Source organism: Melanerpes formicivorus, unplaced genomic scaffold, assembly GCF_026170545.1.
Source record: "Melanerpes formicivorus ecotype bairdi unplaced genomic scaffold, bMelFor1.0.p_v2 SCAF_11, whole genome shotgun sequence".
Lineage (NCBI taxonomy): Eukaryota > Metazoa > Chordata > Aves > Piciformes > Picidae > Melanerpes > Melanerpes formicivorus.
In genome coordinates this window covers 19,605,818-19,619,957 of record NW_027142363.1, presented here as the reverse complement: position 1 = coordinate 19,619,957, position 14,140 = coordinate 19,605,818, and the positions used below count along the sequence as shown (strand labels likewise).

The 14,140-nt window shown below is 43.4% G+C and overlaps 1 protein-coding gene across 8 annotated transcripts in view; it reads right to left on the bottom strand.

Annotated features, from left to right (window-relative positions):
- The window catches only part of CNKSR2 (connector enhancer of kinase suppressor of Ras 2), a 246,863-nt gene that overhangs the window by 122,938 nt on the left and 109,785 nt on the right, over nucleotides 1–14,140 (bottom strand). For 5 of the 8 annotated variants that reach the window (XM_068144773.1, XM_068144776.1, XM_068144771.1 and 2 more), the window contains exons 7-8: nucleotides 10,006–10,065; nucleotides 3,549–3,617 (exon numbers count right to left, since the gene is read on the bottom strand). The exons of 1 other annotated variant lie outside the window; for it this stretch is intronic. In XM_068144773.1, the coding sequence (XP_068000874.1) occupies nucleotides 3,549–3,617; nucleotides 10,006–10,065 (129 nt within the window). The remainder of the gene's footprint in view (nucleotides 1–3,548; nucleotides 3,618–10,005; nucleotides 10,066–14,140) is intronic. 2 more of the 8 variants (XM_068144772.1, XM_068144775.1) reach the window with 1 other exon arrangement.

The window sequence follows — 14,140 nt, the reverse complement described above, 5'->3', positions numbered from 1 at the left end:
CCTCCACAGCCTCCCTGGGCAACCTGTTCCAGTGTCTCACCAGCCTCACTGGAAAGAACTTCTTCCTAATCTCCAGTCTCAATCTGCCCTCCTCAAGCTTTAATCCATTCCCTCTTATCTTATCCCTACAAGCCCTTGTCAAAAGTCCCTTCCTGGCTTCCTTGTAGGTCCCCTTCAGGCACTGGAAGGCTGCTCTAAGGTCTCCCCAGAGCCTTCTCTTCTCCAGGCTGAACAGCCCCAACTCTCCCAGACTGTCCCCACAGAGGATATTCTCCAGCCCTCTAATCATCTTTGTGGCCCTCCTCTGGACCTGCTCCAGCAGCTCCATATCCCTCTTATGCGGGGGGGGGGAACTAGAACTGGATTCACTGCTGCAGGTGGGGTCTCATACTTGCATTAAATCCATAGTTTCTATTATACTCCTACTAGAGTATATACAACAGGCAAAAACTACCTCCAAAATAAAGAAACTATGCAGAGGGAATTATGTAAGAACAGTCCAGTGTCTGAGAAGCCTCACACCATCCTGGGATTACACCTCCCCCTGTTTGGAATATTTTTCTCTGCTGCTTTTATCACTGATGCAACCAGAAAGCTCAGTGAGAAGAGTAATAATTTATGTAAGCAATAATATTGTTTTCTGCACTTTAAGTTGGTTAAAGAGAGAACTATCCTGAGGCAAAATACACTCTTGATTTATATATGGGCAGAAAGAGGAGTGCTGCAATACACTGCAATCTCTGATTTGCCTCAGTAACTTTTTTTTCCCCCCTCCCCTGTTGTTTATATTTGGAATATTTTAGATAAGCCTTTAGAAGATACCAAGGATGGAATTTACAGCGAAGTTTAAGACAGTGCCTAAATCCTTTCAATTTTAGTGCCACATAGCTATTTAAAAGTAAATACATTTCCCTTTGCAAGGCAAAACTGATGTAGAAGATTCACACAGTTATTTAATCTCAACAGACCTCAATTTAAAGGACAATTTTCTGAACTTAGCACCAAAATCAGGCTTCATTTCATCACAGGGGGTGGAAGGGACCCAAAGAGATCATCAAGTCTAATCCCCCTGCCAACAGGACCATAGAATCCAGCACAGGACAAACAGAAATGCATCCAGAAGGGCCTTGAAAGTCTACAGAGAAGGAGACTCGACAACCTCTCTGGGCAGCCTGTTCCAGTGCTCTGTGACCCTTACAGTAAAGAAGTTCCCCCCTGTGTTGAGGAGGAATCTCCTGTGCTGCAGCTTACATCCATTGCTCCCTGTCCTATCACAAGGTGCAGCTGAGCAGAGCCTGTCCTCTCCCTCCTGATTCCCAGCCCTCAGATATTGATAGACATTGATCAGATCCCCTCTCAGTCTTCTCCTCTCCAGACTAAACAGCCCAAGGGCTCTCTGCCTCTCCTCACCAGGCAGTGCTCCAGTCCCTTCATGATCCTTGTAGCCCTCTGTTAGACTGTCTCCAGCAGATCCCTATCCCACTCAAACTGAGGAGCCCAGAACTGGATGCAGTACTCAAGATGAGGTCTCAGCAGGGCAGAGTAGAGGGGGAGGAGAACCTCCCTGGATCTGCTGGACACACTCCTCTCAATGCACCCCAGGATCCCATTGGCCTTTTTGGCCACCAGGGCACATTGCTCTCCCATGCAGAACTTCTTGTCCACCAGCACTCCTAGGTCCTTCTCCACAGGGCTGCTCTCCAGCAGATCAACCCTTTTTATTCTGTATGTCTCAAAATACCAGGCTTCACTGACACAAACTACCAAAATCCTACATGCAAAATTCCATCCAACCAGGTAAGAGAGCTTATCTTAAAGCTTATCATTTTCATTACTAGTGTTAGAAGTAAGAATCTGATCTTCCTGTCAAATAAATGCAGTGTAGATGTGCCATAAAAGCCAGAACAAATACCTAGCTGCTTGGAAATCTTAAGTTGGATAAGGCAGCTTTGCTACAGAGCACCATCACAACTTGTTGGAAAAACTAGCAGGCCTGAGTGTTTGGTGACGATAGAATGATTTTGGTTGGAAGGAACCTCCAAAGGTCATCTTGTCCAACCCTCACTGCAGCCAGCAGAGACATCCTCTAGTAGATAAAGTCCAACCTGACCTTGAAGGTCTTCACGGATAGAGCCTCAACTACCTCCCTTAGCAGCTTGTTCCAGCGTTCCACCACCCTCATGGTGCAGAACTTGTTACCAACATCCAATCTAAATCTCCTTTTCTCTAATTTCAAACCATTGCCCCTCATCTCATCACTTCAGGCCTTTGCAAACAGTCCCTCTGCAGCCTTCCTGTAGCCTGCCCCCTTCAGGCACTGGAAGGTTGCTCTTAGGTCTCCCCGGAGCCTTCTCTTCTCCAGGCTGAACAACCCCATTTCATGTGCTGCTTCAGGTCTGATAGTCAAAATAATCATGTTCTACAATGCCTTTCATAGTAAAGTGCAAAAATACAATGGAATTACACCTAAGTAACCACAGGATACAACACTTGTGACTACTACATATGCCCAAAAGAAATATTAAAACCTCTCCCTGATGTGCTTAGATTTATCAAATTCCCTTGCATAGCTCAAGAGAGAGCTTCCAATCAGTTAAGTTCCATGCATGTACAGTACATCTGATATTAAACTTAGCTGGAGGGTCTTCTCCTGAAATATTAGCCTCATTTGTGCAGAGGAGCTGACATGATGTACTGTGGCCCCAAGCTAGAAGTGGAACCCCACGGAGAACGACAGAACACTTGAAACAAATGGTTGCTGTATTAATAATGGCAATCATTAAACTGCTCAGTTCAATTGCTTGCAAGGACACACTGTAATTCACACTCTGCATTGACTTTTGCTACTCTGAAGGAAACTTCATACTTTGGACAAGGAATAGCTGCTTTCTCATACTGAGAGTCTGCTCTGCTACCAACCTTTTGCCTCGATCCTAAACAAAACCATCAGGACAGAAAATGCATCTGTTCACACCAAGAGCAAGCTGCATGCCATTGGTTTCCCTGCCTAGCATACCTGAAACATTTGCTTCATCTCTAACCTCCCAGGTTTAAAAAGCCCCATTTAAATTAAGCTAAACACCCTGAGCTCCCTGTGGGAGTGTTTGCAGGCTGTCTTCTCAAAAAACCTTGTTCTACACATTCCAGCAGAAGTCTTCTGGCTTCCAGTAAATTATCTTCATCTTAAACCTACAAATTATCTTCATCTCAAACCCACAAGGGTACAACATTTCCCACTCCCTGCACCCCTTCAACCCAAACCTTCTGTTACACTAAACCAAACTGTTCATTTGCAGGTGAGCAGAAGATCTCCCAAGGCCACAGCTACGAAGCCTAACTCCATCCCTCCAGTGACACCCAAGAGGACTGGGGCTTACCTTAAGGACTTTTATGAACTACTGTGGTTTTGGAAGAGAAAAGGAAAATGGTAGCTGTTAGAATAAATATTTATCAAAAACACATTTATGCTTTGTTTTTTTCTGTTCTACACATGCTGATGTGCCATGGCACCTCTATCTCCAATTCACACAGAACACAGTGATACATACCACAGTTTGGTGATTAACTTGAATCACTTCATCCCCAGCATGGATTTTCTTGCACCGATCTGCAGGTGACTGAATTTAAAATAAAAGAGATGATCAAGGGTACAGTTCTTACTGGTCATCATCTCTCTTGCAGCAAGTAGGGTGGCTAAGCTATGGAAATCAGGTTAGACCCAGCATGGCATTCCTACTGTGAAATACAGAATTAAAGAGGTGTTTAATAATTCACAGTGCATTGGCGTTGGAGAGAAATCATCTGCGCTAGCGCACGCAACACAGTCAAACGTTAAGGAAGGTATAAATATTGTCTTATGAAAGGGTAATTGAGTCCTAAAGATTTCAAGGAAGGTATAAATATTGTCTTATGAAAGGGTAATTGAGTCCTAAAGATTCCAAGAAAGTTGTCAGTATTGGCTTATGAAAAGGGTAATTGACTCCTAAAGGTCTCCTTTTAATATTGTTACGCCCAAAGAGAACGTTCCTCTGCCTGACCTCTCTTAAGCCTTGAAAGCCAGTCCTGGGCTGAATTTCTAACCCATCAAGACAAAGGTGGCAATTCCTCATAAACAAACTGCATCTTTTTTTAGCCTACCAAGTTTCATGATGTTGCAGAGACATTCAGGAAATGACCCTTCTTCAAAGAGTACACAAGGAGAGAAGATTTAGGTTAGGGACCTCTGGGAAGATAAGAGCAACAAAGCGGTAGCTTAGCTTCTGGGCATCATTAGGGTGAAAGAAATGCAGCCAGTGGCAAAATCCTACCAAAGATCACATCCTAGGAAGATCACAGTTTCAAAAACTGAAAAGTAGGTGGTGGGTTGGGGTTTTTTTTTTTCCTTTGGCCTCAAAAACCCTCACCCTGACAACAACTAAATTAAAAAGAGACCAAAAAAAAACCCCAAACCAAACAAAACCCCAAACAAAACAAGCCCCAAACCAAGCAAACAAAACCCCCCAAACAAAACAAAATCCCCAAACATCCCAACCCCTCAAAATAAAACCTCCAACACTCCCACATAAAGTGGCAGCCCCCACAAGCTTTCCCTTCTCCTCTCTTCTACATTGGCAGTAGACCAACTGTTTTCAGAGGGAAATCTCCCTGTGCTTAGAGGAAAAATAAGTTCCTTTAGGTTTGTAGAGTGACAATGCTGTCATTTTTTTTTCTCTCAATACTGAGGCTGCCAGCCTCTGAAGCCATCTAATCAACTTCAAGGTAGAAAGTGAGACTGACACCTTGGGAAAAAAAAAGCCCAAACAAAACCCACCCAAGTTGTTCAGGAGTAGGATTCTGAAAAGCCACTGTGAATTTTACAGAGAGGAGAGAAATTAAATTCAGGATCAGGTGAGAACAAAGGTCACCTACAGAATAAGCTCCAGGCCTGAAATGTGGATTGTATCTAATAAGCACAGAACGGTTTGGGTTGGAAGGGACCTTAAAGATCATCTAGTTCCAACCCCCTTGCTATGGGAGAGGACACCTCACACTAGACCAGGTAGCTCAAGGCCTCATCCAACCTGGCCTTGAACACCTCTAGGGTGGGAACATCCACCACCTCGCTGGGCAACCTGTTCCAGTGTCTCACCACCCTCACTGGAAATAATTTTTTCCTAATCTCCAGTCTTAATCTGTCCTCCTAAGGCTTCAATCCATGGCTTCTCATCCTATCACTACAAGCCCTTGTCAACAGTCCCTTCCTGGCTTTCTTGTAGGCCCCTTTCAGACACTGGAAGGCTGCTCTAAGGTCTCCCTGCAGCCACTTTTTCTTCATAACCTATGTACTACATCCTCACTCCAAATATATGTCCCACAGCTACACCATGACTTCCTATTTGAATTGCACATGATGCACTGCTTAAGGACAGTGTTTAAATGGAAGATATCCAAGAGAAACAGGAGGCTGCGAAGAAGGGTCACTCACCACTCAGCCCTAAAGAGACACTGCTCAGAATATCCTCACTCAAGGTGGGCTGCTGAAGGTATAACTTTACTTACATAAAGAACAGCAGCCTTGACTTGTGGGCACTACTTTGGCCTTATAGATGTTGGCTGAGTGACTTGAGGAAACATTTTAACGCAGGTGGTTGTGTTCTAATGACCTCTCTCCTGCTGCCATTTCACTACTCACACTTTACTAATTCCTACCTAACAATCTGTCTGATCCTTCCCTGCCATGCTGCTGGTTGGTTTTTTTTGCTCAGATGTTACTTCCATACATAAGACTTCCAAAATCTAAATGCCAAGTGGATCTTGTGTCATTACTCTTGACCTTATTATGGCACAAACTTTCTCTTGTGTTGACTTCAGCATATGCAGCCCTAAATCCTGAGCAAACAGATAGTCTGTGTAAGAGTTTGCCAAGCCAGGAAAATACGGTCTGACCATCTTCAGACTGGCAAAGCCTACTTTAAAAACAAAAAGCAAAACAACAACTGATTGCCTCTATCACACTGCAAGGTGAGAGAAGAATCCATTCAGAAAGGAATCTCAAGGCTGTGTGGTCTTAGGCTGCAGCTCTTGGTCCTAAGCACTTTTTCCTCCTAAGTTAAGAACACAGACCCAGCTGTAAAGAGAATCTTCCACCATCACTGCTTGAGACCAACAGAGAATTCAAAGCTCTTTCTTTCTTCAGATGTGCATGCTGCTCATTAAGTCAAAGATCCATTGGTGAAGTCCTACTAGGAGGAAGAGTGCTTCCCATCCCAGCTACATCTTCATGAGCTGGTTCAACAGAACTGAACAACAGAGGGAGGTACCTGTCACTAAGGCTCACACATGGGCACTACACAAGCTGCTCAGAATCTTCTTAGGGTTTCTTCTTCAGAACAGGTTTAGTTTTCTCCTCGAGGTTAAATGTTGTCTTTGTTCCATTCCCCCACTGCACCTACAGTGCCTGAAAGCCCAGTTTAGACTCCCTGGGAGGACATTTGCTGCCTGCCCAGAGTGGAGATTTTGGCATTAATCCTTCTGAATGGCCTCTCTTTCCTGAGACCTAAGGGGACCCCCCCCACAAACTCAAGCAGGGCACAGTGAGTGGGGACACTGGGAGCACTCCTGCTGGAGGTGCACTGAATGATACTAATTTAGAAAATACTTCTTGTTGTTGTGTTTTTTTATTTTATTGGAACACCAACTGACAAAATGGCCTCACCTGAAGAATACCTTGGTTTTGTGAATTAAAAGAATCTCTCCAACATGGTCTAAGAAGGGCTACTCAACAAGAAAGCTGTGTTCCTTAGCTGGACAAAGACACCCCTTTAGAATCATAGAATCAACCAGGCTGGAAAAGACCTCAGAGGTCATCAAGTCCAACCTATTACCAAAGATCTCAACACCTCCTGACAACTAAACCATGGCTTCAAGTGCCACATGCAATCCTTTTTTGAACACTTCCAGGGATGGTGACTCCACCACCTCCCTGGGCAGCACATTCCAATGGCCAATTACTCTTTCTGGGAAGAACTTTCTCCCCACCTCCGGCCTAAACCTCCCCTGGCACAGTTTGAGACTTCCAAACAAAAGAGAGGAGACATGAACCAGAAGGCTAACCTTACTCTAATGGTACAGGACCACCAGAGACAAGCTTTTGTGGGGCAGTGACCTGTGGTGAAGAACTATGCTCTCTCAGTGCTCAGGATTCAAAGCTCAGCTGCTTTGAACTGCAGGTCTGATGTGTTGGGAGATGATTCCTAATGCTGAACAGCACGATCCCAACTGGAAACGGGCTTTGGAGCTGAACATCAAATACCTCAGCTGGCAAATGGGGGAAAAAAGCAGAGCTGTGGTTACAAAAACCTACTCCATGACATGAATGTGGCTATGCTGCTGGAAAGACAAGTGCTTCCCTGGGATCTTGCAGGAAAGCAGAAGATATTGGAAGACTTTGTCTCACTTGGAGAAACAGAACTGGAGAGGAAAAGACCAAAAAATTTTGCCCAAAGGGAAAAGAATTTGGATTCTTGCTGTTTCCTGGAAGTTAAATCAGTATCACAAAGAGTAAACCAGGACAGATGACATTTGCACCAACATTTCCAGTATCTGAAGGGGGCTACAAGAAAGCTGGGGAGAGACTTTTGAGGGTGTCAAGGAGTGATAGGACGGGGGGTGAATGGAACAAAACTAGAAATGGGTAGATTCAGATTGGATGTCAGGAAGAAATTCTTCCCCATGAGGGTGGTGAGACACTGGCACAGGTTGCCCAAGGAGGTGGTAGAAGCCTCACTCCTGGAAGTTTTTAAGGCCAGGCTGGATGTGGCTCTGAGCAATCTGAGGTGTCCCTGGCCATGGCAGGGGGGTTGGAACCAGATGATCCTTGAGGTCCCTTCCAACCCTGACAATTCTCTGAGTCTGTGACCATGCTTTGGCCGGTGCTGCTTACTTGTTTCTCTTCCCATCTAACAGAATCATACTTTAAAGAGAACAAATAAATAAACAAACAACTATATAATTTATTTGATTTAAAGCAGCACTTTGGCCATGCTGTTTAGATGTTTCTCCTCCTATCTAACAGAATCATGCTTTCAACAGGAAAATACTACTAATTTCTTTGATTCAAAGAAGCTGCAGCTTGGCCACTGCTGCTTAGATGTTTCTCCTCCCATCTAACAGAATCATACTTTTAAAAGAAAAAAGAGTAAGTTATTTGATTTAAAGAAGCAGTTTGACCACGCTGCTTGGATGTTTCTCCTCCTATCTAACAGAATCATGCTTTCAAAAGAAAAATAATAATTTCTTTGATTCAAAGAAGCTGCAGCTTGGCCATGCTGCTTAGATGTTTCTCCTCCCATCTAACAGAATCATACTTTTAAAAGAGAAAAAAAGAGATTTAAGGAAGCAGCTGCAGCTGCCTGCTTAAAAGCAGGAGACTCCTTCCTTCTTTTTTTCCCCCCTGCAGCATTATTCATTTTCACAAATGCTTTAACACACAACAGCTTCTTCCCCTAGACAGCAAACTGCAGCTTCTTGGTCTGCCCTGAGCACCTCCAGGGTGTTAGAGGGGGGGGAAAAGACTCGGCACAACGGCAGCAAAAGTCATCATGACCGAAGCTTCCTGATGGGGCTTCAAATTAGATTCATGCATCACAAAGAGAAGAATTTGGAGGAAATGCATTAAGATTTTATTTTCATCTTCGGCCCCTGGGAAATTAAATCCAATGCCAGCAAATCACAGGGAGAAATGGTTCCTTTCTTCATCTGAAACTCAACTGCCAAAACCATTCTCTTTTCTTTCACACATTTCCCAGATTAAGCTCAACTATGATTCTCTTGGCTTGGTTTCACTTTGCTAATTTGGCTGATGAGATCTGTAGCTGTGGGTGTGACTCCTTAGAATCTTGATTTCAAGGCTGAAATCCCTCACTGTTTACTTTATTTTGAGACCTGTGGCATCCCCATAGCTTCTACAATGGATACTCCTTCCAACCCTAACGATTCTATGATTATCTATCAGGTATAGCCCATGGATATCCTAGCAGAGGAAAAGAGACAGGAAGGAAGGTCTACCAGGTTGCAGCTCCTGGGAAAAGGGCTGGAAACAACATTCCTCTTTGATGGAGATGCTAACAGAACCTCACTGCAGCTCAGAGGCAGTAGCTGTAAATCCTATGTAGGTGAGTTTTCACTTTCCACAGCAGCAGCAGGATGAACCAGATGTTTCTGACAGCTTCACTTTGAACAAAAAAATGCCATCCAGACCTTTGAAAGGAATCCCTGAATTGCCTAAACCACTATGGCAAACTCAGTGGTGTTTAGTGCATTGCATGTTCACTGAAGAACACAGATGGAAGCCTCTCCCCCTCTAGATGATCATTTTGCTTACATCCTACCAGACAGCAAGCTCTCTAAACGTGGTGTACAAGGAAAGGAGGTTTTATTTCAGAGGCAGTTGAGAAGTAGTCTGCTGTGGTTGATTTGTTGCTTAATAGCTTCAAGGAAGGATCTGCCCACCAGTAAGAAGTGCTCCTTTCTCTAGGCATCGCTCAGAAGCTCATGCAGGAACTGTTTGCCCACATGAAGGGATGTCCTTATCTCCATGCATTTATTTATTACAACATGAAGCTTGAGAGATGGAAAATACAAAAGCTGCTTAATACTGAAGCAAACCCCAGCAGGTACATCACAAAGGCATTTATCTTTTATTCACCCAGCAAGGTAACTCCAAGGCAGCTACCTCCTACCTTGCCCACCTGCAGCATTTTTTAGGTGTCTTGCAAGGAACAAATCAAAACCTGCTACTCCAGGTTCTCAGCTGGGAAAAGCTCTTTCAATCCTGAGCTAAACAAGCACAAGCATTTCTGCTGTCCAGCATGCCATTGGTCCCCAACAGCCAGCTAGCACAGTTGGGTTTAGGGTTTTGGGGGGGGATTTTTTTGCAAGCAAAATGTAAGGAAAGCATAAACCACAAGGGTAGGTGAGAAAAAAAAAGGCTTCCAGGCCTGAACATACAGTATTAACAATACTTACATTTTCTGTTGTTCCAGTAATTACATGGAGACCATCATATGTTGATTTAATGTACATACCCTAAGAAAAAGACATCATGGGAAAGAATTTTTAAAGTGTTTCACAAACCATCACCATCCAAACATAATTTGCATATCTCTAAAAGAAAAGACTTTTTAAATTTTTTCCTGTCTTTTGTCCCTTTCCCTTTGCCCTTCTTCCTTTTTATTTTCCCTTTTCTTCTTTCCTTTGTCTTTTTTCCCTTTTCCTTTCCCTTTGCCCTTTTTCCTTTTTATTTTCCCTTTTCTTCTTTCCTTTGTTTTCTCTTTCCCTTTCCCTTTCCCCTTTTTCCTTTTTATTTTCCCTTTTCTTCTTTCCTTTGTCTTTTTTCCCTTTCCCTTTCCCCTTTTTCCTTTTTATTTTCCCTTTTCTTCTTTCCTTTGTCTTTTTTCCCTTTCCCTTTCCCTTTGCCCTTTTTCCTTTTTATTTTCCCTTTTCTTCTTTCCTTTGTTTTCCCTTTCCCTTTGCCCTTTTTCCTTTTTTTTCCCCTTTTCTTCTTTCCTTTGTCTTTTTTCCCTTTGCCTTTGCCCTTTTTCCTTTTTAGTTTCCCTTTTCTTTCCTTTGTCCTTTTTCCCTTTGCCTTTGCCCTTTTTCCTTTTTAGTTTCCCTTTTCTTCTTTCCTTTGTCTTTTTCCCTTTCCCTTTGCCCTTTTTCCTTTTTAGTTTCCCTTTTCTTCTTTCCTTTGTCTTTTTTCCCTTTCCCTTTGCCCTTTTTCCTTTTTAGTTTCCCTTTTCTTTCCTTTGTCTTTTTTCCCTTTCCCTTTGCCCTTTTTCCTTTTTAGTTTCCCTTTTCTTCTTTCCTTTGTCTTTTTTCCCTTTCCCTTAGCCTTTATTCCTTTGTCTTTTCCCTTTCCCTTTTCTGTTTCCTTTTTCCTTTACCCTTTTTCTTTTCCTTTTTGTTTTTAATTTTTCCTATTTTTACCCCTGAAGATTTGTGGACTTTTAACAAATGCCATGTGGAATTTGCCTCTGGAAAGGAAAGTGCTTTTTTTTGGGTACACTTCAAGAACAGCAGCCTAAACAATTCTGGCCCTAAGCAGCAACAGCAAAACTAAAGCTTTTACCACATCTCCACAAACACTCCCCAGGTCTTTTTCAATACACTCCTTCAACTACAACACACACCCAAACCAAACCCAAACCAGAATTACAAATTGCCTTAGGATGGATCAATATTGCAATTTGCTTTTGGAAGCTACAGAATGCTCAAAACCAGATCTGGAGTCTCAGGTAGGCGATGCTGCAAACACAACTTGCAACGTGGTACCCAATGCTCCGAAGCGCAGCTGCAAAATTGCTCTGAGACTTTCTGAGCACCTCACTCATCTCAGGAACACAGTACAGCTTGAAAACTCCACCATGAAAGCTTAAATGTCAATGCTGATAGCTCTCCCACTTCTTTCCAATCATATGGAAAAGGATGGATAGCTTACAGACAGTGAAAAGTTCATTCGTGGGGAGGCTGAGTGTCTCCAATGTGGGTTTTGTTTGGTTGGTTTTTTCCTTCCATCAAGTCGTAATTCAAACATTTTAACAGCATCCACCAAGACAATTAAAGGAGAGAGACAACTGGCATACACTGAGCATACAACAGCTTCTGAGGAGTCTCCTTTCAGAGGATCACAGGATATCAGGGATTGGAAGGGACCCAAAGAGATCGCTGAGTCCAACCCCCCTGCCAGAGCAGGACCATACAATCCAGCTCAGGTCACAGAGGAACACATCCAGATGGGCCTTGAAAGTCTCCACAGAAGGAGACTCCACAACCTCTCTGGGCAGCCTGAGTGCTCTATGACCCTTTCTCCTGACTGCTTCAGAGAAACCAGGTAAATATTGAGCACTTGAGTAAACATTCTCTCCAGAACCTACTTTTTTTTTTTCCCCTCTGTTTAATCAGTGCCACAAAAAGTTTGTTCTCAGTTGAGGAACGGAGTGCACTCACTGGTGATTAAATAAGAGGCAAAGAAGACATATCAGGTGGGAGTGATCTAATTTGGAACCAGTACTCACAGACATTTTGGTAAGTGGGAACAAGGAGGCACACCCCCACTTAATAAAGCAGAGGAAAACCTCATTTGGAAAATTAACAACCCCCAACTTCATGAATTCTTCAGCAGAAGGGGCTCAAAACTAAACCCCTCTTTGCTCCCCACAACACAGGGCAGAGTCAGTAATGGCAGCAAGCCCAGTGGTCATGTTGGGCTGCCACAGCTAGAAGCAAACAAAAGCAGTAATTTGCTTGGTGCTACACAGACAGAAGCCTCTAGCATCATCCTCCTTCAACTTCCAGGTCCTCTGTGAGCATTCAGCAAATTCTTCCATTGCTTGGCTTGCTGCAGGTAGTTTCCTGCTTCACTCAGTTATCTCCAGTACAGAACAGCAATTTCTTGTACATTTATCCTCACAACAGCCCTGTGAGGTAGGAAACACCAACACACACATTTTATAGACAGGGTAATGAGCCACACAAGAGGCTGAGATATGTTGATACCTGTTATTTGGCACCTACCCCTTAAGCCACTCGGGATCCAGAGCTAAGGGCCCTGAACATACACCCTGCAGCAAAGCAAGAGCTGAAATCACAGTGACTTCATGGTGGCAGCCATGAACCCACACAGAGCAACTCCTGGAGAAAGTCACATCTCTGTTTTTATTGATAGCCAGTTCACTGCTTTCAACTTAAAACATCAGGGTGCGAGTCGAGGGCGAAGTCTCCCTTAATGATTTCACAGAGCTTAGTTTTGTGGAAAGCATTCTTCTGAAGGATAATTAGGGTCACCCAAGCACACCAGCACGGTGGAGTGCAGTTCACATCCAATCGAGGCTTTTCTACAAGCTTTAAAGGCTTGGAAAACAGTAAAAGAGGAGAAAGAACTTCTGCAGAACCTCCTTTAAGGGCTAAGATCACGGATTTTGCACACCTTAGGGGAGGAAAGAGGGAAGCTGCAAGAAAAAAAAACCAACCCAGATTATATTTATTCCACATGTGCAAAAGTTACAATAGTTACACTGGTACCCTGCCACAGTAATCTTGCAAGAGGCAACAGAATGCTGTTTACAGAGCAGCTTTCAAACAAGGAGAGGTAACATCTTCCAACAGAAAAGATGAGCTGCACTTTCCCCCACACCCCTCCACTCCTCATCTGAAGGGACGGGAAAGGATACAGAGCAAACAGTGTTTCTGGCTTGTATTGTTTGACCTGAAATTGAAATAAGAACACCACAGACAAGTTTCCCCCTCTCTGCCTGCTTGTGGCTGCAGAGTATCAACCATACCTTTAGCAATCAAGAATAAACTGGAGATTTGTGTGTGTGTGTGCTGCTCACTTGTGAGGCAAACTGGCAGGTGGAAATCCTGGGCACCCAAAGATGATGCTGTAGGTCCATATGAATTGAAAACTATCAGCTAGGTCAAATGCAAGGAAAGATAATTCAATCAGTGTGACTAAGCCAACCATATGGTAACCACCTTAATAACCAAGAGCAAATGTACAGCTGGATTCAAAATCAGCTAACTCATGCTTGATTAGATCAGAGATCCTTCTGCTCAGTTATGGGCAGAAGTTTAACTTCCAACCAATTATGACATTTTATCTTTGTGTGAACTGGCTTTCCAACCAATTGTGACATTTTGTCTCTGTGTGAGCTATTTTTCAAACCAACTATGACACTTCATTTTTGTGTGAACTATTATTCAGCTAATGGTTAGGAAACAAAACAAAACAAAAGACCTTGTGCCTTCTTTTCTTTTAACAACAACAACAACAAAAAAATGAAGCCAGAATCCAAGGTACTTTTCCCATTTAATGTAATGCTGGATAGCAAAGAGAACCAAGATTACTAATCCCATTTTTACCACACAGAGAACTGGATTTTCCCCCCGTGACACCACCTGAACGGAGTCCTTCCGAGTTCCAAGCGCCTCTTCAACCTCAAACAGTTCTCAGAACTCTGCTCAGAAATTCATGACCCACCTCCTGTTTCAAACCAAAAGGATTCAGGAGAAACCTGAGGGGTAGCAGTACAGTGGATTCCTGGAAAATGTTTCCTAGCCAGGCTCAGTGGTGCATCTTTAATCAGCTGCCACACCCTGCTGT